The 24,715-nt window shown below is 37.6% G+C and overlaps 1 protein-coding gene across 2 annotated transcripts in view; it reads right to left on the bottom strand.

Annotated features, from left to right (window-relative positions):
* Window positions 1-24,715, bottom strand: part of ADAMTS6 (ADAM metallopeptidase with thrombospondin type 1 motif 6) — a 329,091-nt gene that overhangs the window by 90,428 nt on the left and 213,948 nt on the right. For both annotated transcript variants that reach the window (XM_027863321.1, XM_027863322.1), the window contains exons 12-13: window positions 11,397-11,504; window positions 234-379 (exon numbers count right to left, since the gene is read on the bottom strand). In XM_027863321.1, coding sequence (XP_027719122.1) covers window positions 234-379; window positions 11,397-11,504 — 254 coding nt within the window. The remainder of the gene's footprint in view (window positions 1-233; window positions 380-11,396; window positions 11,505-24,715) is intronic.

Genomic DNA, 24,715 nt, shown 5'->3' with positions numbered 1-24,715 from the left:
GGGTACCGTGCATCAAATGTTTAATTTTTAAATTAGGGTGGGGGGGGTAAGAAAAAGCACATCTGTCTAGCACAGTTCTTTCTTTCTCCAGCTCTCCTGCCGCAACGGACTGCTCTGAAGACATAACGCTGGCTCACTGGAGAAACGTTTTTACAGATAACATGTGAAACCACAGCTTTGAATCATTTCCAACTGTATCTTTTTGTTGGCTCCGGCTTACTTTAGCTACTTACGCTGGACTGTCACAGTGTCTTAAGGATGAGGAGACGCCTCCCCCGCAGGTCCTGCTGCACTCTCCCCATATTGACCAGGGACCCCAGCCCCCATCTATGCTCTGGGGCCAAGTGCCAAAAGGAACACACTCTCCCTGATAACACCACTGCAAGATTTCATAGAAAACAGAAAATTAGCTTCCAGGCAGCTAGAGCCACCAGGACACACATATCATATATATTTATATATCTATAGTTATATATCTATATATATATTTACAAGGGTCAGACAATGACCAATTATAGGCATTAGCATTCTCCCAAAAGATAACAGGCTGGCATTTCACTTTTCTTTAGGCCTATTTAGACAGTGGCTAGAGTGTGTGTGTGACTGGTGGATTATCTTTAGCCAGACCCTGATTTATAAATCTGGAACGTACACACCAGGAGGTTAAAAAGGCCTAACTCGGCTGCTTTTGCCTGGTTCCTCCTCACCCTGAGTTTTAAAGTTCCTCATTAAAGAGGGAGCTGCAGACCTCAAAATCTTTTTCAGACATTTAGATCTCTTTAAAAAGATTTTTAGAAAAACACACACATTATTATTAAACTCATGGAATGATAACACAACATGGAAAGTTCCCCAGTAAGGAATTTTTATGATGGTAATTGCTTTTTCTTTAAAAAAGAAAGTCTGGTTGAGGCTACAATGGTAAAGGAATTTGTTGCGGTATTTCATCTACATGAATAGTGCAGACATAATAAAAGTAATGCCAAGACACTGGGGACTGGGTACAAAAAATCATTATATATACTGACTAGCCATCTGTATAGACCCTGTAAGAACATGTGTCCTGGAATATTTTCAGCTTTACCCCCTGCAATAAACCACATACACTTCACATAAGGAGAAAGCCATGCATAATTTACCAAGGGATAGACATATTACAATCAGTTCATAACTCTAGCATGATAAATCATATTTTGCAGGGTATGGTAAACTGAAAGAATGTCTTTCTTTCTTAAAAAAAAAAAATCAGGAATTTTTCAGACTTTTGTTAGGGGCTTATTATAAATTGTCCAGTACTGGGAAATAGCACTGAAAGACACAGCACATTTGCATCAATGATAAAAAATGAAAATGGAAATTTACACCAAAAAAAGCTAATGTTCCATAATGTAGCATGTACCTAAGCACACAGAGATGCCCCCCCCCACATTCACATAGTGTGATTTTGCTTTTGTTTTTTAACAATGATGAAAGAAACCTGCCATAATTTTTTTTAATTGCACTAGCAATATCAACTTGTTGCTCTCCTCCCAATAGCTTGCATTTCAGACATTTTTAGAAAGGCTTCCATAATTTGGCATAACAGAGAAAATGCTGAATTTAGAGTATGGAAGACCTGAGTTCAAAGCCCATCTCCACTTTCCCCCACCCTAACCCCATCCACATACACTTACTAGCTCTGTGACCTCTAGCAAACTACTTAACTTCACACTTCACTGAGCCTCAGTTTCCCTATCTGTAAAATGGGGATAATACTACAGTGAAAGGCAGTCGATCAGCCTTAAAATCAGAAAACACTGGGTTCTGCTCTCTCCTCTGACAAATACTGGCCATGTGACCCTGTGCAAATCCATTAATCTTTTAGTGTCACAGGTAACTAATCTTCATTGGTAGAGGGAATTTCTTTGCTTAAACTCTCTACATCAATGAAATCACAGGTCTGGTCAAAAATAAAATAAAACCATAGTATCAACCTCACCTGGGGCTATTGTGACACTCAAATGAGATATTATATTTAAATCACTTTATTATATAAATGCCAAGTATCATGATCATCATCATCCCCAATTTGGCCTGTTAAAAATTCATCAGCTAAAGTAGCAGTTTTCAAACTTTTTGGTCTTAGGACCCCTTTACACTCTTAAAAATTCTTGGGAACCCATCTCCAAGAACTTTTGTTTATATGGGTTTTATCTACCAATAATTACCATGTAAGAATTTAAGATGTTTTAGTATTATTATGAAAATAGTTTTCATCTTGTACAGCCCATAAAAAGATCATGGGGACACTAGAGGGATCTGAGACCACACTTTGCAAACCACTGACCTAAAGAAACAAAAAGCTACTGCAAAGGTAATGTCTTACTGGCCCTGCCCCAAGAGCAAATCCAAGGACATCAGATTATTTAGATTTTTAAGATCTTACTTTAAAAAGAAAAATAACACAAGTATTTATCCTAGTGCTACAAAAATAAAATGAAAATCAAAAGGAAAGAGGCGGTACACTTGAGAAATAAATAATAACCAAAAAGCATGGCAGATAAGCTTGACCATGGATAACTGTGAGTTAGTAAGGTAGGGATGGCCAAGAGAAGAAGAGGATGAGATGACCATTCCTATCCTCAAGTACTATATATGAAAAGTTTTGAAGTGGATTATGCCAGACACATTATCCACATATGCCAAACGATAATACAAGAGGAAAAGTTTAAAATAAAGTAGGTAAGACTTTGACTGAATATAAGGAAGAACTTTCTGACTGTGACGATAAAAAAAAAATGATCCAACAATCTACTAAGGAGGAATGAGTCTCTCTATACCTGAAGAGCTTCAAGAAGAAATGAGACAGCCCTCTTTTAAATGGTTTAGGCTAGGGGCTGAATTTTTAGAAGATCAATTCTTCACATTTCTGAAGTAAAAGGATAATGTGAGAAGAGAGGGTGTGATGAAAGTATGAGATCTGGGGGAGGAATGGGAGAAATTGGGAAGACTGGAAAATTTTTTGGCAGTTGCTAGCTTATAACTGACCATAACTAACCAGATATGGAGACTCTTCAGACAAGAAATGGCAACAAATTATCTCTTTGGGTACTTTTCTGATCTATGTTTCTATAAGTACAAAAATCAGGGTACAAGAATACTTGTGGTATTTGCTCACATCATTTCCCATGATGAAGAAGTAGGGTAATTTAATTATTCATATGCTCACTTCAGAATTCTGGGGTTTCCATAATTGTTCTTTTTTTTCTGTGATATAACTAATAGCAGCATGACCTAGAGAGAGATTTGGAGTCATGAAGACCTCCAGTCAAGTCTTGCCTCTGAAAGATACTGGCTGTGTGACCATGGTCAAATCATTCAATTTCTTGCTGCTCTATTATTGATTTTCATAAACCTTCTGCCCCATCTCCACCACCAAGGATTGAAACCCTGAAAAGCAAAAAAAATCTACAAATATGATGTTTTCCTAAGAAGCTTTAAAAATATTTTCAAGAAACACTATTATTTTCTGAACAATATGGCTTACTACTACTACAAAGCCAGTGCTGTTTATGAGCTACTAATAGGACTAATGAGGACTCATTCCTTAAATTGAAAGCATCAGGCAGTAGATTCCAACTGTTTATTTTACAAATCAAAAAGATAGGTATTATTTGAAATGAAGTAAATTGATTAAATTTTATTTGAAATAAAAATTTTAAGTGTTTCTGTTTCATAGGCTCATATATATTTTAGGGCCACAAGGGATCACAGAAATAATTTAATCCAACTCCCACATTTCACAGACGAGGAAATGGAAATTCAACATGGTTAAGTGACTTGCCCAAGATCACTCAGCTAGTTGCCACAAGTTTGAACTATTTCTTCCAAATCATAAAGAAGTCGGTTGCAGAAACAGCAGGAAGAACATTTTAATTATTTTTTCTAGCTTTGCTTTTTTTTATCTCAAATACTGAATTATAATGAAGAAAAAGATCTATTAGCATCTACCCGTCTAAATGCTATTTCAGACCAAGGATTAGATGATATAGAATACACCAAGATAAACTTTCATTTATTAAATGTAATTTTTTCCTCTTTTCATGGGATAAAGAAAAGAAAAGTCCTCCAAGGATGAGGGATGCACTATTCCTATTCACTAAACAATCATCACAAGGTACAGGACAAGGCAAGTAATCGCAGACAAGCTTTGTTTCCTATAGAAATTAGATTTTTGGTATGAGATAAATTCACTATTTATTAAAGGTTATATATTGCTTAGAATGTCATTATTACATAGCATCTTGTGAAAGGTTTCCTAGAAGCCCTTTCACTGCATAAATTCATGCTATTCATTTTATCAATTCCCCGGAAATATGACACAGTATGCAATTATGTCAGCAGGTTAAGTAATGCAGATTTATGAGTAAAGAGCTAACAAGCCATTATAATAAAAGAATCTTCCTTTCAGCTAGTTGTTACAGAGAGCAGGGTCAGGTTTAACAGTCTAAGGATGTACGGGACTAGCAATTTGGAATGTTTATAGTCTAAACTCAGCTTTGAACCTGATTACTTCTATGACCCAAGAGAAGTCATTTCATTTCCTGGCTTTGGTTTCCATGTCTATAAACTGAGGGTTAGTTTTAAACCCTTAAGTCCAATAAGGCCGAAGGTGGCTGGGGGAGGTAGGGGGAGAGCGTAGTAAGGCAGTAGTTCAGCCAAAGCTAAGTGCTGATGGTAGTCTCAAAGGTTGTGCTATGATGCCAAAAGTCAAGTGATGATTTTTTCTAATTCTATGCTGTATGTAGGACTACTATTTTAAATGACAGTTAACTAGGTTAATTCATGGAAAGGCAGATACTTGTCTATCTGTCTGTCTCTCTATCTAAATGCCTGAAATGTTCACATAATAATTGCGTTACTTTTATTAAGTGCTCTAAGCAATTTTCTGACACTATAAGTTGCAGCTAGGTGCCAACATGCATTGACAGACAGAATTTTCTCACTTGGGAGTTCCCTATGCCAATGAATTCTAAGGTCCATTGCCAGAAACGTTCACTGAGATCAGATGGATAACTGGGCATTCCTTCTACTAGACTTAGGTGTGTAGAACAGTTTCAGAAAAGGTCATGAGTTTAGGGTTTAGGTTTAGGGTTAGAAGTCACCTTTGGAAAAAAAAAAGTCACCTTCGAATTCATCTAGTCCAAGCCCCTCATTTTACAGAGGGAGAAGAAAAGTCCCTGAGAAGTTAAGTGATTTGTCCAAGGTCACCAGGGAGGAGTGAAAGGCCTGGTATTCAGATTCAATTCCTCTGATTGTAGATAGAGCACTCCTCCCACTGTACCACCCTACCTGTTTGAAGTGTAGAATTGCAGAAGTCCAAAGTAGATCAATAAATATCATAGGTGTATTAGTCATTTTCTTTTCTCACCCTAACCCCAATATCTGAAGGAGTTTTTTTTTTAATCGCACAATTAAAATAATCTACAAGCATGGTGTTTTCCTAAGAAGTTTTTAAAGTATTTTCAAGAAACACCATTATTTTCTGAACAATATGGTTGTTCTGAACAATATGTAGTAGTGGTGAACTACTACAAGGCCACAGCTGTTCATGAGCTACTAATAGGACTAATAAGGACTTACAGTCCTTAACGTGGAGGATCGGGTGATGGGTTCCAACAATGATAAAATATAAAGCAAATGATGAAACATTTTTTTTAAAAAAAACGAATCAGGAATCCACACAAGGGAATTACGAGGTGAGCAGAGATGTAGAATTAATTTGTTTTCCCCTCTACAGCTAGGCCATTTTGGGGATGTAATTTTGGGATAATTTGTACTACAGCCAGAACTGGACCCAGCCAGCATCTGGAAGGAAAGACCTCTAAGGAAATCCCAGGTTTCTAAAGGAAATGGTATCAGTGATTAAATACAGAGCATTCTTCCTGAGACAGAACAGCCCTGGGTCAGAAGGAGCATACTGTGCTGTTTAGAAGGACTATCTTTCAGCTGGGATGTAAATAATGGCCTGCTTTGCAGGTGCAGGGACACAGAACACTAATATCCTGGACCAGGTTTTAATGAGACCATGTCATCCCTCAGCATCACTGCTTCTAGGATAATTAGAAGAATTATTCTCCACTTCCTGCTCTTAACAATTCTGGGCCCAGTCAAAGGGTACTGCATCCTACCCTAAAGTAAATTAAGAGCTAAAGCTATACATGAGCTGTATCCCTTATCCAATGTCTTAGAACAGTATCTGAGAGCCTAATTCGAAGCCAAGTTTTCACTTACACAGTTCTATTTCACAGACCAAGCAAGAGAGGAGGAATCTGGGGGATTTATATGCAAACCTCATTTTTACTAAACTCTTTCTTCCATCACAGGCTCTAATGTCATTATATCGAGTTCAAGGCAACAGATTAAGTATTTGGAACCTTCTTTGTGGTCACCATCAGGGCTGGCAAGGAGTAGCTCCTGACTGGCTTCCATATCTCTTTCAGCAAATATCCTAATCTTTGCCATCTCTGTGTCCTATTTCATCCTGCTTCCATAGATACTGTACAGTGCTGGTTCCAGTCCAAAGAACTCTGACTGTTACCATATCTGAGTAAAGTTATTTGGCTGGAAGTAATGCCAATTGATTCTGAGGAGTTTCTGACCTGTGGACACACAGTACCAAGTGCACTGTCTGGGCTCATCAAATTTCCTCCTTTTGTTAATGCTACTGTCCCTGAGCATCTCCATTCAGACCATATGGTTCTTATTCGAGCTCTGAATGGCTTGTTCAGGCAGCCTTCCAATGGCTGTAATAGCGATGTCAGACCCCCCAGGACTCACGCAAAGATCAGTTTTTAATTTTTTGGCCATATTTCTTACTCCATCTGTTAAATGTGCATGGAACAGATCCCATACTTGCATGGAACATTTGTGGAACTGCGCCCCCGGGCATACATCCCATATCTTTTGCAGCCAGAGCTTGACGAGATCATCGTCCATCCAACCCTCTGGATGTGTCTGTGCTATCACTCCAGCAATATTTCTCCCACTTTTTTTAAGTAAAGATTTATTCTGAACTATAAGCAGCTTTAGTTTTATCCTGTTGGCTAGACAGGCTATAAGTTCTTTCATGTTCTGTCTGATGAGGGTTGTTTTGCAGCTCAGGGGGCTAGGATCAAAGGTCGGGAGAGTTCCACTCATGTTTCTTAGATAGGGTACATAGACATTGGTACTCTGAACTTTCAGAAACCCATTTTTTTTTTAGTTCTAGGTTCATTAGAAGACCTCAGACTATGGAAATATTTGGTCTATGGAAATCATTTTGCAAGATAAATCATACTACCATCAACAAAAATTAGTTTCAAATAAAAGTAAGGGGAAGCACTGATATTTCCCCCACTTTTCAAAATGGGCTATTAAGTACAGAAAGATCAATTCAGATGCCCATCACATAGTCTGATCTATGATATAAATCTAGTCTTGTATCCATGTGAATATCTCCCTATGAAAATAAGAACTATTAGCCTGATGCTCCACAACGGGCACACTGGGTGTGCTGGAGACAGATTGTACAGGCTTGCAAGAGTCAGTTGTTCAATTTTTGTCATCAGTATTTACACTCCAGAAATCAATCAACTACAGATCAGGACTCCACTTATTGTTTTGTTGATTGTCTAGATTTAAGAAAGTGATGGAGAAAATGTTAATAATGCAGGTTATGCTTTAAAATATGTTCTGCATGGTTTCCTCCTCCCAGAGAGCTTGTTGTCAAAACATATTCCTTGGTACAGATATGGGCTGGAATATTTGCATTAGAGTATCATCTCTAATACTTTGTCCATTTCACTCATACAGTTTCATATCACCCCTTTCCTCTCTGCAAATTGTATCCCCTGAAATTTAAAAGCAAAATCACAAGAAACATGTTGACATAAATACCAACTATTTCTTAGTCTGTATTTCTTAGGAGTGACCAAATTGACCCAGAATTATTTCTGCCTGTGGCGGTTCCAACTAAAGCAAAAACTTTTAATCCTGGTTGGATTTGATAGCCCCAAACTGATACATACTGAGAAAACTCTGTGTCTGACAGCAGGAGGAACGTTTTCAAGAAGAATACTTGAATAAAGACATTAGAAAACAGCAATCCACACAAAAGATAATAATAACAAATTAAAAACAATAACTAGCATTTATATGTAGTACCTTCAGGTTTACAAAGAACTTTACAAAAATTATCTTATTTTACCTTTTTTCCTTATAACAACCCTGGGAGGTAGGTGCTAGTTATCCCCATTTTACAGAGGAAGAAACTGAAGCAGAGGTAAAGTGACTAGCCCAGAGTCACATAGCTAGTAAATGTCTGAGGCCAGACTTGAATTCAAGTCTCCCTGACTCCTGGTCAAGCACTCTATCTGCTGTACCACCTAGCTGCCCCTCAGATGATAAATTCAATTAGTAAAGATGCAGCAATATGTTGTTTGAACATACTGTCTGAAGTCTATGTTTGCTTTTATGGTATAGCTACATGCAGCTTGGATGTACTTTGAAAGACTTCAGAGTCTGAAAGCAACATATTGAGACCACTTTCTAGTTGTTCAGTTGTTTTCTGGTCATGCCTGACTCTTCATGACCCCTTTTGGGGTTTTCCTGGCAAAGATACTGGAGTGGTTTTCCACTTCCTTCTCCAGCTCACTTTACAGATAAGGAAACTGAGGCAAACAGAGCTAAGTGACTTGCCCAAAGTCACACAGCTTAGTAAGTGTCTTAGTAAGTCTTAGTAAGTGTCTGAGGCCAGATTTGAACTCAGGAAGAGAAGCCTTCCAGACACAAGGCCCATTGCGCCACTTAGCAGCCTTCTACCTTCTAGAGCTCTGTCCTTTCTCCTTCCACAGGCATTTTTATTAAGACTTTTGCTAGTTTCATCTCTAACCCTTTCTTTCCCTTAATCTCTCTGATAGAACCTTCAAGATTTGTTTTGTAAAAGTTTTTTTGATATTGGTTTTATAATACTCTCATGCTATGACTATTGATGAACCCTTTGTACAGCTACCTATAATGAGAATCAGAATCTTTAGAAATCAAATTTATTACTATTTTTCTACCTCATGTTCCCTTTTCCCCCTAAGACTTACATACCATTCTTACTCCATGTCAATTATTACCCTTCTCTCTACCAGCCAACCTAAACAAATTTAAAATTCATTCCAGAACAATTCATTGAGCACCTGCTATGTGCAAGGCCTTGTAGTAGGGAGGTACTTTTCAATATTTCTGGTCCGAGCAGCTCCCTATCCCCTCCAGATTCAGGTTTCTCTCCTATTCAAAATGTAAACTTCCTTGAGGGGAAGGACTGTTATCTTTTCCCCTTTCTTTGTCTCCCTAGCAATTAGTATTCTGTTTGGCATATAAGAGGAACTTAACAAATTCTTGTTAACTTGTCTTGATCCTCGTATAAACCTCTGTTTGGCATTTAACACTCTTCAGAACCTGGCCCCTTCTTACTTCTCCAGGCTTCTTAACACTATGCTGTCTTCCACAAATTCCATGAGCTAGACACATTGGCCTATTTGCTGTTTGCTTTATCTTCCATCTCTTTGCCTTTGCAATGAAAGTAAACATTTGTCCCTCAAGCCTCAAATGTTCCCCCCCCCACCTCTGCCTCTTTGTTTAACTGGCTTCCTTCAGCTTCGAATTCCACCTTCTGCAGGAGTCTTTTCCTGGTCCCTGCAGCTGCTAGAACCTTCCCTTCTATGATTCTCTTCCTTCTATCATAGAGCATGCATTTTGTATGCATCTATTTATTTGTATATTTCCATTAAAATGTAGGCTTCTTAAAGACAGAGATTGTTTTTGCCTTTCTTTGTATCCTTATTACTCAGCACAGTGCCTGGCACATAGTGTATACTTAGTAAATGCTTGCTGATAGAAAAATGTGGGCTCTATGACTATACCACACCTTCTGTTTCACACACACATACACACACACACACACACTCACATATACACACAGTGTCTTGCCATTTCTACCAATGATGAAGCATAAAATAGAGATGATGCCATTATGTTTTAAACCCGTGATGAGTGCTGAGCTGCATGGCCACTGATGATTACTCATTTCTCCAGAAGGTACTTAGAGAAATTGATTATTTAAATCCAAAGCAGAAGGAGCTAGCAGGTCTAATGAAGGCATTAGAAGTGATGGCATATATAGTCTACTAGAAACCAGGAAGGTAAGTAATTAACAATTGATGGCAAATGAAGTTGTTGCTACAGCTTCTCACCATAACTTTTCTTCCTTATGGTTGTACAATTCTCCTAACTACAGATGGATGTAAATTGCTACTTGTCGTTGACAAGGGTTGTTAGATCCAAAATAAACCTAGACTGTTGTTTTAAGAGTGAGGTTCCTAATATTTTCTACTACTCCAGTGGAAAAAAAAAACTATGAATTTTTGGTAGCATGTGAAGGTCTCCATATTTTTATTGGCTAACTACAAGTTCTCAAAAAAAGGATCTTTTATCCTTTAAAAAATGATCCCATCAATTCATGTATTTAGCATAGTTTACCAACATTTTCAAACTCAGCATGGAAAAGCCATCAATATGGTACTAGGTCATGGGTCCTGAATGAAGCCATCAGCAAGGATTAATAAACTGTGACAGCTGCCCAAAAGCTTTCATTCTCTGTATTTTAACATCAGACGGTAAGTTGAAATGCAGTGTAATCTTTGTTGAAACCAGCCCAGCAAACATGGCAGGAGTCAGAACTGAGAACAGATGACAGTAGTCATTGTTCATATAAATTTAGTCTGCAGCAGTAAATTCTAGAGATGGCTATAGGGATGCAGCATTTACAAAGGCAGTAATTCCCACAGTAATTGGGAAAGATAAGCTATTGCTCATCAGTGTAAACCAATCCTTCGAAACTGGACACATAGAACTAAAGTAATTTCAGATCCAATGCCTAGGTATCTTGCGGCTTTTAAAACTGCAGCTATTATCAAAACCTCTTTCTGGTAACATGAATTTCCTGTAATTTTTAAAGTAAAAGAATTAGATATTATATTACTAAATAATTTTTAAAGGTTATTATTTTTAAATAGATATGATTCACACTCATACTTTCAAACAGCTATATTTTTAAAGAGAAATGGAAACAAGTAATCACTACAATTCTACAAATGATGCTTTAAAAAAATAGGTACTAAAATATGACCCATATAAAAACTGACAAGAATAGGAACACATACATTTGTGCAAAATAATAATAATAATAATAATGATAATATAATATTATTAACAATAACAATAATCAGTGAACACTGTTGCTTAATGGACTCATGGTCTGTACTCAATAACTTTACCTTTTGCTTCTAATTCACACCAATAGTATAAGAGGCAGTCATTTGGCTTACCCCTTTTTCAATGCTCCCAGTTTGGCACAGTGTCCCCTCTGCAGCCGGAATACTGTTGGTAACACAGCGATTACTTTTGCTGAGGCACCAGAGCTCTCTACACACTTCCTAGGAAAGAAGGCAAAAGCAAGTTGATCAGAATTACAGACTAAAATTGTTTCCAGTCCTCCATATTAAACACAGGCATAGACACATTCAAAATTTGTTCTGGAAAAAAACACACACACACAATAGGAACAGGCAGACTTTTAATGTGTGAATTTAAAGGAAGTTGGAAAATTGGAAAATATTTTGGAGTCATTTCAAAGCCAAAATAAGTGTAAGAACATTCTGAAGAGAATCTGGCAGTATTGATCAGTTTGCCAGAATGGGTCTTCCACCAATGCATGGACACAAGCTGAGAAGCAAGGGCTCCTTTTCTGTGCCATCATTTTGATTGATGTCTTTTAAGTATTTTTGGAGCTATCACTTCCTCTTTGTTATGACATCAAAAATTTACAGTACTGCTGAAATAGCAAATGTAAAATATTTCATTTTGTTCAAACTATATTAATCCATCACATTCTAAAATATGCTATTTAAAGGCATTACCAAGTAAATTGAATGAAAGTATAAAACCTAGACATTGACGAAGAAATTAATATTTTCAAGGGTTGTTTTGGTTTAATTATGGGGTTCGCATCCCTATTTCATCAACATTTCTACTTTTTAAAACATCTGTGTTAATACAGTCAATCACAATATGGTATTATAATGTAATGGTTGTGTAATATAACATTTTGTTGTGTTATTTTGCTAATGCAAAGATATGTGACTGGCTCAACATTTAAATGCTTATTAAACCATAAACTCCAAGAGGGCAACAATCTCTCTTATCTAAATTATGTGTCTAAATCTAAATCTTCCAGAGCCTAACTAGTGCTATGTACACTACTCATGTTTAATAAGTAAATTTTAATTGAATGCTATATTTTATTATTATACTTAAATCTGTAATTTTGATCGAAACAATATCAGAAAAACTTTTTTATGTACTTCACATAAACAAAATTTGTAAAATTTATGAAGTACAATACAAACATAACAAGATCATTAATTAAATTTCCCTTTTGGAAGAGCATTTCTAGGGTGCAGAAAATTAGAGCAATTACTCTAGACTCTGCTTAGAGAGGGAAAGGAGAGAACCAGTAGCTGTTGATTAATAGTTGGTTAAAATATAATTTGCATTAACACCTATCAGTCCTTTCCCCTTTCTCTCTCACCGTCCCTTGGACTTCTTTTCATCATTTTTGATACCTCCTAACTGATATCCTATCTACTGATTTGACTTGCAAGTTTCAGATGTTCGTATTCTAGGTTTTCTATTTAATCAAGGCTGCCCTTGATGTTTATTTTAACTAGATTTCATCAGCAAAAAAAAAAAAATGGCAGGTGGATTGTAGCTTGCCTTTGGCCTCACATTCCCCTAGTTTTAACCCTGCCACTGAAACATGTGATTGGTTCTCCCTACAAAGATATCACAGAGTCCTTGAATATACCAAGGGCTTAAGAAGACTCAGTCAAGGTGGCTTTTAGATTAACCTTAGAACAACAATGAGGCAATCAGAATGATTTCCTTTTAGTCTAGGAGGAGAGAGTTCACATTTAAAAAAAGGAAAATTTCCTTGTATTCCATAAAAATCTTCAGAAATTTAGTCTTAACACCTTACCATCCTCAAATTCCAGGATATTAAAAAGTGCACTTTCTCCCATAGCCTCAACTTCTAATTTAGAAGAATATTTATTTCCACCACTTTATAATTCAGTTTTTTTATATGAAAGAGTTCCCTGGAATGTGAAGGCATTGTGATAATTTCATATTCATACAGGTTCAGGGCCAAATTATTCACATCAGGCCCTAGGCATCAGAAAGTAGCTCCAGAAGAAGCAAGAAGGAGAAAAATATGTTAATGAAAATGGCCACAAAGGTCCTGGAGCTGTCATCACCTTGCCAACAGAGAAAGGGATTTTGCTAAATTGAGAGACGCATGGCCCTGATCACATGTCTAAGCATCTTGAAGAAATAAACCTATAGTTTGGTTTGGGACTATCGTAGCATCACTGCAGGTGTTATTATACTCTGTCACTCCTATTTGTTTTCCCATTTCCCAAGCTCAAACAGGAAGAGGCAGACCCAACCTTTCCTCATAACAACCTTCTTAAGACTAGAATTGATAGCTTCTTTTTTTGTGGGTGAAGAGGGCAGTTAAGCAGCACAGTGGGTAGAGCACCAGGCCTAGGGCCAGGAAGATTCATCCTCCTGAGTTCAAATCTGTCCTCAGACACTTACTAGCTTTATGACCCTGGACAAGTCACCCAACTCCACTTGCCTCAGTTTCCTCATTTGTCAAACGAGTTGGAGAAAGAAATAGCAAACCACTCCAGTATCTTTGCCAAAAAAAACCCCAAATAGGGTCATGAAGAGTCAGACACAACTGAAATAACTGTACAACAAAATTGTGGATCAGAGAGTCATGAAAAGAAGCGATATGAAATCAATTTAGAAAGATACATGGGAACCATATTGTGAACATGCCCACCGGTGTTTGATTTTTATCATAGGAAGGATTGAGAACATCTTTGTGAACAGAGAAGTGGAAGGCAAAGTCAGATCTGTGCTTTAGGAATAACTTGGCAGCTGTGTGGAGGATAGCTTGGAGAGGAGGAAGCCTGGAGGGAGGTAGACTAATTAGATGCCTCCTGACATAGTCCAGGCAAGAGATGATGAAGGGCACAGGTAGGGTAGCTGTGGTTTAGGTGGAAGATGGGAGTAGATGTGGGAGACATTGTGAAGGTAGAATCAGTAATACTTGGCTACTGCCATGGGGGCTGAGGAAGCCTAAGGAGATGGACAGGATTCCAAGATTGTGAATACAGGTGACTAAGAAGGTGGTGGTACCACTGAGGAAAAGAGGAGGAATGTAGAGTGGAGGAGGTAGGATTGATAACTTCTAAGGGGCCCAAGTGATGACTTGTTAGCAAGACCATAGCATCTGCATTAACAAGTCTAAGCCTCTGCTTTCAAAAATCATTTAATAAGGACTAGCTATGAGTCATTACAATCTTCAGGCTTTTTTTTCCATCACCAAATACATTTTTCTGGATATACTTGACATTGTGATGGGTGTTCAAGAGATCAAATAAGCAAGTCTTTACAGAAGGCAGACGCATCAAAATCTTAATCTGGGATCAGATAACTAGAACACTTAGGAATCTCAGAGGCCACCTCTGAGTACAATCCCTTCATTGTGCCAATGGGGAAACTAAAGCCCAGAAGGGCTGTCTGCCTTGCCCAAGTTCATACATGTAGGAAGCAGCAAAGTCACATTTTAACCCTTGGTCCTCCACCTCCAGAGTCAGTGCTCTTTCCACTTTATGACACTGCTTCAAATTTTAATTTTATTATCATTGTTTGGTCATTGTAGTCACGTCTGACTCTCCATGACCCCATTTGGGGTTTTCTTGGAAGAGATACTGGAGTGGTTTGCCATCTTTAGTTCATTTTATTGATGAGGAAACCGAAGCAAACAGGGTTAATTGACTTGCCCAGGGTCACACAGCTAGTAAATATCTGAGGCTAGATTTGAACTCATGAAGAAGAATCTTCCTAATTCCAAGATTTAAATTTTTAATTTTATTGAAACATAAAAGTTCACTTGGGATACAAAAAAATCAGGCAGGAGGAATCCCTAAGAAGGTGCTCTCTTATCAGTTTCTTAGAGCTAATAAAGTCAAGAGAGGTTTGAGATTTTTCCTAGAACTGTTTTTTTTGGGGGGGGTAAATCAGTATTATTGAAGCAAGGTATCCTTCAAAAAAATCCTATTGTTTCTTTTTGTGAAGAAGTTCTTTTTCTTATTGTAAATGCAGGTTCACCTTTCTTGGCAAAGGTAGCATAATTTTCTTAGTGTTATAAATTTAGAGCTGGTGGGGACCTTAAAAGTCATTGACTACATCCCCTTCTTAAAGCTGAGGAAACTGAGGATCAGATAGGTTTACTGATTTGCTCAAATACACACAGTACAAAATTCAAGTGCTGAACTCAGGACTTCTGACATCAAAACCAATGTGCTTTCAACTACATTACCCTACTAACTTAGACAGTTAGCATTTATATAGCACTCCAAGTTATGTAAACACTTATGTATAATGCCAATCTTACTTTTAAAGTTCATTAATTTAAAAAAATATAATGAAGGTAGTATTGGAAGGAAGGAACTTACTAAAATTTTGGTCATCTTCCAATATATTTAAAGTAATGACATTAGCAATCATTAGTTACAATCTGAATGATTAATCTTCAAGGATAACTGTAGTAAATTTCTCATTCATTTTTTGGTTTCTTTTTTTTTCTGCTTCAAAAAAATCTCCCAACAAAAAGAATAGTCAAGAGGACATGAGTTCTAGTTCTGATTCTGCTATTCACTAACTACATAACCTTGGGCAAGTCACCTGCTTTTTGTGGGCCTCAGTTTCTTTATCTGTAAAACAATAATTCTCTTCTAGTTCTATGATAACCTTTCTTCAATATTTAGAGTGAAGTTCTGTGACTTATGACCTGAACAGGATGGGTGGTGTGAGGATAAATTGTGGACAAGGGAGAAAGGGGTTAGTCAACCTTATACCTGACCCTGCTAGTAGTTATATTTATGGGAGTAAAGACGATGAATAGCTTTCTTTGTATGTAAGAATCACAGTTTCAAAGGCCCTTGCTTTTCTCTTTTACATGCCATTTGGTTCCTAGCATTACTCCAAAGTGAAAGAAAACATTTGAATAACTAAACAAAATGGGAGTTTGGGGAAAAGTCCTCTGGTTTTCCTCTTTTCATTTTGGGCTAGATTCTCATGGACAAAAACAGAATCCAACAAGAAGTCATGAGCCCAGAAAAAAAAAAAAGATTGATGACAGCTTAATTATGTTAATTGTGCATAAAATATTATTCTAAGCATCCTTCATGCCTCTCTAGGGGTTCTATAACCAGATTAGGCTCTGCAGCGTTTTCTGTGACTTGGAAGAAGATGAATACAAATAAGAATTATCTTGTCACCAAATTTCTTAAAAATTTTTATCTCACAACTATGAGAGGTACAATGGCATAATAGTTATGGAGCTGGTGTAGGAGCCAAGAATATCTGGGCTTAAGTCTCGCCTTGGATATATACTGGCCTGTGTTCTAGGCAACTCTCTAAGACAGGGATTCTTAACCAAGTATCCACAGGCTTCTCACTCGAAGGGTTCCGTGAATGGATTTCAGTGGGGTCTGTTTACTTGGGTAGAGAAAAAAAATACATCTCTATTTTCACTGAACTCTAACTGAATTTTAACATTTCCCTTAATCATGAATTTTTTAAAGCTATTATTCCAAGAAAGGATCTATAAGCTTCATCAGATGGCCAAAGGGGTCAATGACACACAAAATGGTTAAGAACCTCTAAGAATATAAATTACAAGGCAAGTGCAAACCTATATTGTTTGAAGGAGTTTCCTTGTTTCAGGAATTCCTTATTTCAGGAATATTTTAGTGAAATCACAGGTCCAGTCCCCAGCCCTTACAACTATTTCAATTCAATATTCCTTTAATAATGGTAATAATAATAGCAGCAGGCAATTATATAGTGCTTTAGAGACATTGTCTCATTTTATATACCCAGTGCTATGAGGTATGTAGTGATAGTATTATTGCCCCCATTTTACATATGAGAATGCTAAGGCTGAGAGATAATAAGTGACTTAGGCTCATAATATTTAGAGCTGGAAGGGACCTTCAATCATGTAGCTTCCCAGAGAGAGGGGAGATGTGAACTAACTTGTCAAAGGTCATGCAGATAGTAAATAACAGTGCCAAAATTTGAATCCAATTCTATTGGTTTCCATACAATGTTACTTCTGTGACACTGGATTTCCACAAGGCCACATGGTTTATAAGTGGAAGAGTTTGGACTGAACCCAAGTCTCCTGATTCCAAATGAGTTGGGTTTTTTTTCTCATTATACCACAGATGCCACACCAAAGTCAACATTAAAGAAAGACTATTATATGTGAAGCTTCCTAATTTCACAACTCATGTCTGGATTTCAAAAACCAATATGTTTTATGCCCATTATCTGCAAGGAAATACAGAACTCTTATATGTTTATTTGAGTTTAAATGTGGAACATCACCTTCCAGATCACCAATCTGCTGGATCTGAGCCAATGTTGGTACATATTAGCAGTAATTAGATGTAATTACCTTTTTATTTATATAGTCATCTCAACATTTTATACATATCATACCTTATAATTATAAACAAACAAGAAGAAAACAGAATTCTTCAATAGATTTTGCAGATGTGTAGAATATAACTGCAGAGACACTAACAAAGGCCTCCTATCCCAACAGCAGAAGTTTTCATTTGACACAGAAAATTATTCTCAACAAAATTAAAATATATGTTCTTAAAACATTCTAACTTGCTTTCCCCATACTTCTCTTTTTCCCTGGACAGTTAATGCATTAAAAAAGAAAATGAACCTTTTGTTTTTTGCTGTTTTAATTAGTTTCTCCCTTCTTAGTGGCTATGGGGTACTTGTGAGCTTTTCGTACAGTTTTTTTTTATTTTTGTATGTTTGTTTTTTGTACATTTATGTTTTTGGATGGTTATTAAGTTTATCATTTTAAAATTAAGAAAAGAAACAAAAAGGCAAAGAAAGCAAAAAAGGCAATTCTGCCTTCCTGGTAAAATCAGAAGCCCAGAATAACTTTACAACTATTATATCAATAGGGAAACCAAATTAGGTGTCTGAGGATATAATGACTTCTTTATTGCTAGACTGTTGTTTGTTTTTAAATAGAGGTCATAAAAGAGATATAATCATGCTCAAAGGTATCTGCCCCGGGGCAACCCTTCAGTTATTCAAGGTCCTGGATTCTGGATTTGAGGGGCTGCTTTTGCTCTTATTATCTTATCAGTAACATTCCTCAACAGCTGACTCCAATAAAACAGCCTGAAAACCCAGGAGAACAGGGCCCTGGAAAGGTCAGGAAAAGAGTACTGATTAGAAAGGTTACCTACCATTTCATCACACAAAACAAAAATCAAGAACCAACACATGGTGACCGGATGGCCCCACTCCAGGTGTTCAGTAACTATCAGATGAAAAGGGATAATGTATCCTCCAGTGGCCTTAAATAGATTTTAATCCTATTGTGCAAGGAAAGAAAGTCTGAGCCTTAACCCAGAGTTCAACCTGGGTCATTTTAATAACCACTCACTAGCAAAGAAAACAAATGGAAATGTTTCCTTTTTTAAAAAAATAAAACAAAAACCAAAAACACCACCAACCAAGACGCAAACTAAGTGAAAAAAAAAATCAAATCCGAAGACCACATTGAGAACATTAATGATGTTTAACAGTTAATGAATTATGAATCCATTATCAACAGAAGATATAAGATGCTCCTGTTTCAACTGCATCACATCTAGTTACAGAGGAAAAACAAATAAAAATCATTCTCTTTCCCTACCTGGCAGGCTTGATTGTGCAATTTCTGAATGTGCCTTTATACATGAAGGAATTCTGGTAAAAGGACAATCAATACCTCTAATTCATTACCTTGCCTGTCTCTCCATCCAAATCAGTGGACACTATTCTATGTTAGAGATCATCAAGGACAGTAATTTTATAATCACGCCATTAAAAACATTCCAATATTTAATGATTCTTCCCAACCTGAAATTTTTTTTCTGGTAGTTAGTAATTGAGCTGGGCATAGTGAGTGGCACAAGCAGGTAAATCACTGTTACAGGGGAGGCTAAGGCTAGTGGATTACTTAAGCTCAGCAGTTAAATTGTAGCAGAGCTAAACCCAATCAAGTGTCTACACAAAATGCAGCACCAATACGGTGGGCCCCCAAAAGTGTGGAGCCGCCAGGCTGCCAAAGGAAGGGCAAACCAACCCAGGTTGGAAATAAAGCTTATCAAAGCTTCCATGTTGTTAAGTAGTTGAACCTGGCTCATGAGTGGCTGCTGCACTTCCAAGTAACTGAGTTGCAATAATAATCAGCATTGTCATCGTCATCATCACCTTCTTCTTAATATTAAGTAATCTGCATTTCCAGATGCAAATTAAGTCTATTGTTTCTTAACCTGCCATTAGTACAAGTACAGAACTATTTGACAAAAATATTCACAGCATAACAAATATTCTTAGTTTTATGCTTTTTTAAAAAATTATCACTCAGCATTCTAATTTATAAGCTGAACATACTCAACTCTTTTCAACTTCCTTTTCATAAATCCCATCAAATTCCATCTTCAAAACTTTGAGTCATTTTGCTGCTTTCTTCTCCAAAATTCTCTTTATAAAAGGAGTATTCCAAGCCAGATTCTAGGAGTAAAAGCTAAAATAGACTTTAGTCTACTCATCTTGGGTAAAGCAACTTGTCCAAAGTCATACACAGTTTTGGAGCTGTGATTGAAAAATCAGGTTTTCTGCGGTCGCGTCTTGTGTTCTTACCACTATATCATTCTGGGTTCGTTATCGTAGGGGTCTGGAAGAGTAGGAGTTTTAAGGATTACCTCTTCTTGATGAAGATAATTCTTCTTGGAAACTCCCTTTTTCCATCTAGACCAGTGGTGACAAACTGAAACAGAAAGGGGTGCCACTAATCCATACAATCATACCTACAGACTGCATATTAACTCAGTTTTAAAATCTAGTATCACCTATGTTTTCTTATATTTTTATTTATTTTGTTAAATATTTCCCAATTACATTTTAATTTGGTTCTGGTACACTCCGTGTTGTGAGTCACCTCTGGTCGAGACCTATGATTTCATTTACATAGGGAACTTCACAGTGAGCAAACTCCTTCCATCAATGACGATCTACTGGGTCTAATTTTAGAGAGTTACTTGGAACAATGAAAAGTTAACTAATCCATCCAGGGCCAAATATCCATTTTTATCAAAGGCAGGACTCAAACCCAGGTCTTTCCAACTCAAATCTGGTTCTCTATACAGTATACTATGTTGCCTCTCAGAATCTCATTTTTTTTTTAGGCAATTGGGGTTGACTTACCTAGGGTCACACAGCTAGTAAGTGTCAAGTGTTTGACCTGAGGCCGAATTTGAACTCAGGTCCTCCTGACTTCAGGGCCAGTGCTCTAACCATTGTGCCACCTAACTGCCCCGGAATCTCACTTTCTAGCTGCTAAATTGACTCCCTCTGTCTCTCATTCTCTCCTATGTGTCCAGCTAGCATCTTTAGGTCTACAGCTCTCACACCAGTTTCTTTGTCTCTGACTTAGGTTATAGTCACGTATTTATATGTTAATATAATATTTAATCTCTAAGGTCTTCTCCTAAATAAATATTATTATTATTTAGATCCTAGGATAAGTATGATGTATTCTTTGTAAGAGACTATCTAATCCTGATTTAACTGATGTGTAATTTAAAGCCATTAATACATTGCTATAATAAGGATGGCAGCAAGTGGGCATGAGAGATTCGTAATAAGGGCAGGCATTGCCTCTTCCCTAACTAGGAGCTCTCCAGCACAGCTTCAGGCCCACAGGGAGGAGGAAGGAGAAATGCTATTTACTGGAAGAGGCCCCAGGAGCTCAGAGTCCCACGGGCCTTCTGCCTGTTTGCTGACTAGGTAGCAGAAATGTGGAAAAGAAAAAAGAAGAGAGGGAGAGGCAAAGGGAAAAGAAGAGGAAACAAGAGACAGAAGGCAGCCTGGCAAGGTGACTGGCCTCACAGGCCAGACGTTCCTAGGGCATTCCTGAGCTTCCTTGAGATAAAAAGTCAAGCTACAGTAAGAGTGGGCAGACAGATGTGGGGAATACATGGAGTGTTATGGCCATGGTGTCCCTAAACCTCCAAATCCTTGCATAACTCCAACATATCTGGAGCCAAGTAGAGCAACTATAACAGATTCCAGCCTGCACCCAAGATGCTTTTACAAATATCCAGGAGGCAGATAACACTAAGATTTTGCTTTTTTTTAACCACTGGGGACATGAGTTCTAAAGGCTCTTCTTTCGCTGATATGCTAAAGGAATTAGGGAATATCTGGGTGGAATTAGATTATACTCTTCCTGGAACCTGTTAGGGTTCCCATTTGTGTATAGGGTACCCATTTGTGTATAAAGGGCACAGTAAACCTCCACTACTTCATTCTTACATGTTTTTTACTGTTGCTTTCATGTTTTAATTCAATGTTTTTTCTTAATGGATCTCTTAGCTACACATGGTGGTAATTCTGAAACCCTGGATGGGAGTGAGACAGAATGCTTATTTAGCACCTGTGGGGAAAGAGGGTGGGCCATCAGAAGGAGTCTCTAAGGGGGCAAAAATTCTGTATCATTCCCCTGATGTGGGTTCTCACCAGGGGTGAGGTGTTGGCATGTTGGGTAGGGAATACTGAGTAGGTGTCAGTGCATGGAGAGCCTCAGTATTTACTTAGATCCCTAGACATGCAGCATAGTCTGATATTAGGGTTTTGATGAATATGGGTTGAGCAATTATCTGCATAAATGGTGACTTCAAACATGTACAATGAACCTCCAAAAGAAGTTAGGCTATCCCAGAGACTTTTTAGGAGTCTAGCTGTCACATTGTCAAAGATTTAAAGACAAAAATGATTTGATTTAGTATAAATAAATGCCAAGGAAAAACTATTAATGCTCTATTATTACCCATAAGCATTCAACATATAGCATAAAAAGGGATAGTATAAAAGATATAATTTATGTCTTCAAAGTTATATTATAGCTGTGTTCTTTTAATTGATTTCACCACATTTCGTACAAATTCTATCACTGACTACTTTGGTTTTCCTTCTATTTTAGGTTTGAAATTACAGAGAGCAAAATTTTGCCTGATGAAGCAATATGTGTCTGATAGGATTAATATCTACTGGTGTTTCCCCACGAAATGAGTTAGGTCCACCCCGCCTTGGGCAGGTAGGTGGTGCAGTGGATAGAGTGTCAACCCTGGAGTCAGGAAAACCTGAGTTCAAAGCCAGCCTGAGACACTTACTAACTGGGTGACCCTGGGCAAGTCACTTAACCTTGTTTGCCTTAGCTTCCTTATCTGTAAAATGAGCTGGAGAAGGAAATAGCAAACCACTCCAGCACCTCTGCCAAGAAAACCTCAAGATGACTGGAACAACCACCACCACCACCACCACCACGCCTATAATGAGTGTGTATTTACTTGGAAGAAAAGGGATGTCTTAGCTAACTTGGTGGTAATTCTGCATTCCTGAATGGGAGTGAAAAAGAATGCTTATTTAGCACCTGTGGGAAAAGGGGGAGGGCCATCTAGAGAAGTCTCTAAGGGGACAAAGATTCTGCATCATTCCCCTGATACGGGTCTCAGAAACGGGCAAGGTGTTGGCATGTTGGGTAGGAAATACCTAGTAGGTGGCGGTGCAGGGATGGTCTCGATATTAACTTAGATCCCTGGACATATTGCATGTAAGAAGCTTATGACCTCTTAGCCACTTTATTATAGATGACCCTGATGCATGATAAAGAATTCTTGGCCATTCCAGAAATGTCTTTGCTATGGCTTTGACGTCCCTAGTGTTGCTCCTGTTCATTGTCACCACTTTGCATTAGGAGACCCACTAGGAACACAAAGATTTGGCATCACCCACCACATGAACCAGACTATTGACACTTGAGACTTGGTCATTCTAAAGAGGGGAGGAAAAGCCCAAGATCTCTGAATTCTGTTATTCTTCATTTAAAATTTTTGTTTTGTTTGTTAGTGGTAGTAGAGGAAGCAATGGCTTTTTAAAAATCTTCTTTTTTCCCTGGGTGCTGCCCATGTGAGAAGGCCTCACCAGTAAAAGCTCTATAAGTATTTAAATGGTGGAAGATCCTCAGGGATGGCATATGATAGATCGAACATCTACTAGTATTTCCCCACAACATGGCTTAAGTCCATCTCTCCTCATTCTCTCTTGCAACAAAGTTTAGTTTTCTCTAGAAGGAGACAAAGTGGTCCCAGAACTTTTTTGGCCCCAGTTTCCCTGATACAGCTTCCTGGTCTCCTAAGGACACAAAAAGTCCCACCTTTATAGTAGGAGCCCCTCTGACTTGGTAGATTAATGAAGGCCACATGAGTCACCATATCTTTCACCATATACTGCCCTAATTACCACTACGGAGATGAAAGAGACCATGTCCAGAGTAGCTCAATGCCACTGAATCTCTGTTGTATATCCTTGCTGTTAGGGCAAAGTAAATCTCCTTTTGTTAATTGTTCAATGACTTGTAAGTGCCTCATTTCATCCCAGCATCAAACCTGAACTAAGAGAGTTCTGGTGTCAGAGTCACCTCTATCATTAAGCAAATTTTACAGTAGAGAATTAGGCCTGTAAAAAAAGCTGCTAATAAAGTAATAATTATAGCTAGCACTTATGTAATATTTTAAGATTTGCAAAGTGATAAGAGACAAGAACTTCACAAAAGTCTGCAGTTTTGTAACATGGTCTCCTAAATTATGGTCTATATTTGTTCCAGAAGGGATTTTGGGCCCTAGAAACCTGAAAATTTTCTACATAATAGGAAAATTTCCTGGGAAGCACTAAATGCCTTATTGTATTCACTCAGAGTAATGTGACAGCATGTTCAGAGACACTAAACAATTTAACATTTATTATAAATCTATGTCAGTTCTGACTACTTTTATATTAATAAAATAGACACTGTAAAAAGATATTTATATGTGTATTATAGAATTTTTTCCCAAAGCCTGGACCAATGCTACATATATGTTAAGGCTTCACCTTCTTTAAAAGGGTTAATTTTGCATTGCATAGAAGGAACTACGTTTAATGAAGGAAGGAATACATTCATTCATTTGTTCAATGAAGCAATGAATCATAAATGAATTCATTTATTCAATGAAACACAGTAGCGGCAACAATCTAGAGTTGTGCCTGGGCTTAATTTTAGCAGGCTGTCCCAAAATTTCCCATGGAGGACTATGGCAGGGATGGGAAGAGGAGGAGGATAGAGAAAATAAACACAGTTTAGAGCTCTAAATCTGTGGTCTTTGATCTGACATTCACATTCACTTGGAAAGGCAAATTCAATAATGTGTAAGCTTATCCACTTAAAGCTACAGGTCACATTCTAACTTTTCTACTAACCACTCCAAATGAAGAATGCATCTCTTGGAAGAGTCCAAGTGCCCCACAGATCAAAGGCTGGACCCACAGGCTCTTTGAGAGAAGCATTCCACCAAATCTGACCCACAGGGACAGAGGACACTGGTAT

The sequence above is a fragment of the Vombatus ursinus genome, unplaced genomic scaffold (assembly GCF_900497805.2).
Source record: "Vombatus ursinus unplaced genomic scaffold, bare-nosed wombat genome assembly UNPS02014772.1, whole genome shotgun sequence".
In the NCBI taxonomy this organism is placed as follows: Eukaryota; Metazoa; Chordata; class Mammalia; order Diprotodontia; family Vombatidae; genus Vombatus; species Vombatus ursinus.
Note: the sequence above shows the minus strand (reverse complement) of the source record. Positions and strands in the feature narration are given on the sequence as shown.